The 3,627-nt window shown below is 38.4% G+C and overlaps 1 protein-coding gene across 1 annotated transcript; it reads left to right on the forward strand.

Moving 5' to 3' along the window:
- Positions 1-377: 377 nt before the first annotated feature.
- Positions 378-3,626, forward strand: LOC103378206 (extracellular calcium-sensing receptor-like; the record flags this gene model as incomplete). The annotated part of the gene is made up of 9 exons (XM_025055239.1): positions 378-901; positions 1,125-1,416; positions 1,504-1,590; positions 1,662-1,931; positions 2,163-2,366; positions 2,445-2,723; positions 3,047-3,274; positions 3,357-3,480; positions 3,556-3,626. Coding segments are annotated over exons 1-9 (1,782 nt in total), but the record flags the coding sequence as incomplete, so codon positions are not given.
- Position 3,627: the final 1 nt, after the last annotated feature.

Genomic DNA, 3,627 nt, shown 5'->3' on the forward strand with positions numbered 1-3,627 from the left:
GCATTCCTTTTACTTACAAGAGTGGCTGCCAGGCTCTGTGCCTCCAGGTGTAGTGGCCTTGAGTAAGGCTGGTCTTGCAACCGCTCAAAATGTTCATACCTTGAGCTTCAAAAGAGAGCTCTGAGTTGTAGCCTTGTTATCATTGGAACTTAAAGTCAAATCAAGCCCAGTAACAGTTTTCCATCTACCAGTGCAGGCTAAAAAATGGCTAAACAATCAGAGCTCTTAGAGATCAGATAAAACAAACAAACGTCTTTCCCAGGCATTCAACAACAGTGGTCAGAGATTCTAGATCATAATGAAAAACAGTAGAAAATCTGGACATGATGGTACTTGTACCAGAGTGAGAGATCATCTTGTGAATTGAGGGGTGAGTATCCAAGAGAGTTGGGATTCATTCATTAAAATCTGCCATCTTACAAAGCAGACGATAATTTTGACACTGTTTAAATCAACACTTGTGAAGAGTCTGTGTGGGTTCTCAGTCATCTGGGTCATTTTTAAAATTGGTGAATCATGTTGATTCACCACCTTCATGGTGCAGCCCTGAAAAGCCTCTCCCAGGTGGATCAAATTGCCTCAGTGAAACAACATGTTGGGAAGCTCAAATCAAATAAATAGTGTTACACAGTGATACACCACCACATGGTGGAAGGGAGAAGTGAAGAAAAGCCATGGTATCATTTCAAGAGATGAGTGTTTTATTAATCTATGTCTGTGTTTTCACAGTTAGATTTCCCTCTCTGTATTCATTCACCTGTCAGTTACAAGGACAGTTTAACCTGAATGGGATTCACCAGACAGGAGATGTAATTCTAGGAGGATTGTTTTCAGTCAATGTTTTTTCTACTGTTCCTGACCTGTCTTTTACCTCAGAGCCACAGGAGTCTGTCTGCTATGGGTGAGTGTGTGGCTGAAAAACTACAATAATTTCATCTTGTTTATTTAGACATTTCTTTACATTTTGCTTTTAAATATTATATATATGTGTAAATGTTTTGTTTTCATATATATATATATATAATTTCAAATGTCTATATATATATATATATATATATACACACATATATGAACATATATACATCTTATTATCATTATCATTTTAATTTGTATTATTGTGTTAGTTTTTATCCCTCAGGATTCAGACAGGCTCAGACCATGGCCTTTGCTATTGATGAGATTAACAGAAACCCCAACCTGCTCTCTAATGTTACTCTGGGATACAGTCTGTATGATAACTGCAATGAATTGGCAAAAGGATTTCGTGCAGCAATGTCCTTAATCAGTGGTCAAGCAGGAGAGATGATATCAGAGGAGACCTGTGTAGGTCTTCCAGTCCTAGGGATTGTGGGAGATACCTTCTCTACATCTTCTATTGCCATCTCCACAGTTGTAGGTTTGTACAGAGTGCCTCTGGTAAGTGTAACAGTCATTCAACTTTAAATGCATTGTAGAGAATAATTATTTTCATATAAAACATGTTCTGTATCTGTTTTTCCTCAGGTCAGTTATTTTGCCACATGTTCTTGTCTGAGTGACCGAGAACAGTTTCCATCATTTTTTAGGACGATTCCCAGTGATTCATTTCAGGTAAATATATGATTTTAAGTGAATAACTATTACAGCTTGTGAACTGACTCCTTTTCTCTGTGTCCACGTAGGTCCGTGCAATGATTCAGATTCTAAAACACTTTGGTTGGACTTGGGCAGGTCTGCTCATCAGTGATGATGACTATGGAGTCCATGCTGCTCGAGCCTTTCTCTCTGACTTGGGTCCAATTGCAGGAGGTTGTCTGGCTTACATTGAAGTTTTGCCTTGGGGAGACAACCGAGCTGAACTGAAGAGAATAGTTAATGTGATGAGGAAATCTACTGCTCGTGTTGTCATTGTTTTTGCTCTTGAAAGTCACATGCTCAAACTAATGGCAGAGGTGGGTTCTAAAACTTTACAACAATGAGTACTTTATAAAAACAGAACTGATGTGGTCTAAAATTCAGTGTAAAATCTTAGGAGAACAGTTGGTAGTAAAACAAATTGAAAGCTATGACACATAAATTACAATCTACAGGTTTTCACACATACACAAAAATGAAGTACTATTTAACTGTGGTGCATAAGTGTCCCAGAACAATTTAAATATTTGTAATATTGAAATCAAAAGGTTGTTAGGCAGAACTTGACAGGCCTTCAGTGGATGGCCAGTGAAGCCTGGACTTCAGTTGCTGAGCTACAGACTTCAGACTTCATGCCATACCTCGGGGGAACTCTGGGCATCGCTATCCCTCGAGGAGAAATCTCAGGCCTGAGAAATTTTCTATTGAAAATACGTCCTGTCTCAAAACAGAACACTTCTGAATATAACATGGTGAGGAATTTAACAGTAACAGTCATTATTTGTACAGTGTATATAATGTTATGAAATAACATCCTTATTGTATTCCAGGTGTATCAGTTCTGGGAACACATCTTTAAGTGTAGATTTGCTCCACCTCCAGCAGGTTGGCTTGAAACTGGAGGACAATTGTGCACTGGACAGGAAGTTATTGAGACTGTTTTGGGGGAAGAAGTTTTTGATGTTTCAGACCTCAGACCAGAGTATAATGTGTATAAGGCTGTGTATGCTCTGGCACATGCTCTTGATGACATGCTGCAGTGTGAGCCAGGGAGAGGACCTTTCAGTGGAGACACCTGTGCTCAATTACAAGGACTGGAACCATGGCAGGTGTGTTGGCAGTTTCTTCATTAACATTTTAATTTTTTCTCCCTTTAATGCTTTGAAGCTGTGAGAAAGAGCAGAAATAATGTTCTGCATGTACACAGTTAAAGCAACAGCAGTGAGCAGTCAACATTGTTATGTTGGAAAGATATTTTAAAAAGCCTTATTTGTCGATAAATCTGCTCGTAACAAATTAATCCTTAGTTTGCAGATTATTAACTCTTAACATAATTAGTTAGAAATATATTACCTCCTAATTCTGGTAAGTTGTTTTCTTAATTTTACACATTTCACCTTATATTAACATTTTCTGTTGTGTCTTTTTATAGCTTGTGTATTACTTGGAAAACGTGAACTTCACCACATCATTTGGTGATCAAGTGTCATTTGATGAGAACGGTGATGCTTTACCCATCTATGATATTGTGAACTGGGTGTGGCTTCCTGATGGAAGCACTAAAGTTCACAATATTGGTGAGGTTAAGAGGTCAGCTAAAAATGGTGAAGAGCTCACTATTGATAAAAACAAAATATTCTGGAACTTTATATTCAAACAGGTGAGAATTTATATTTTGGACAGCTCTCTCCTAACATGTGCATTGCATATAAGAAACAAAACATACATTTATCATCCCACAGCCCCCCAGGTCAGTGTGCAGTGAGAGTTGCCCTCTAGGAACTCGTATGGCCCACAAGAAAGGGGAACCTGAGTGTTGTTTTGACTGTGTTCCTTGTTCAGAGGGAAAGTTCAGCAATTCAACTAGTAAGTGTGAAGATGTTTTAGGTAAGCGTTACAATATTCGGTATTGTATCCCATTACTTTGTTTTACTTTTTCAGACTCTATGGAGTGTACTAGTTGTCCAGAGGATTTCTGGTCCAGTCCCCAGCGTGACCACTGTGTTCCAAAGA

Source organism: Cynoglossus semilaevis, chromosome 4 (genome assembly GCF_000523025.1).
Source record: "Cynoglossus semilaevis isolate Cse_v1.0 chromosome 4, Cse_v1.0, whole genome shotgun sequence".
NCBI lineage: Eukaryota > Metazoa > Chordata > Actinopteri > Pleuronectiformes > Cynoglossidae > Cynoglossus > Cynoglossus semilaevis.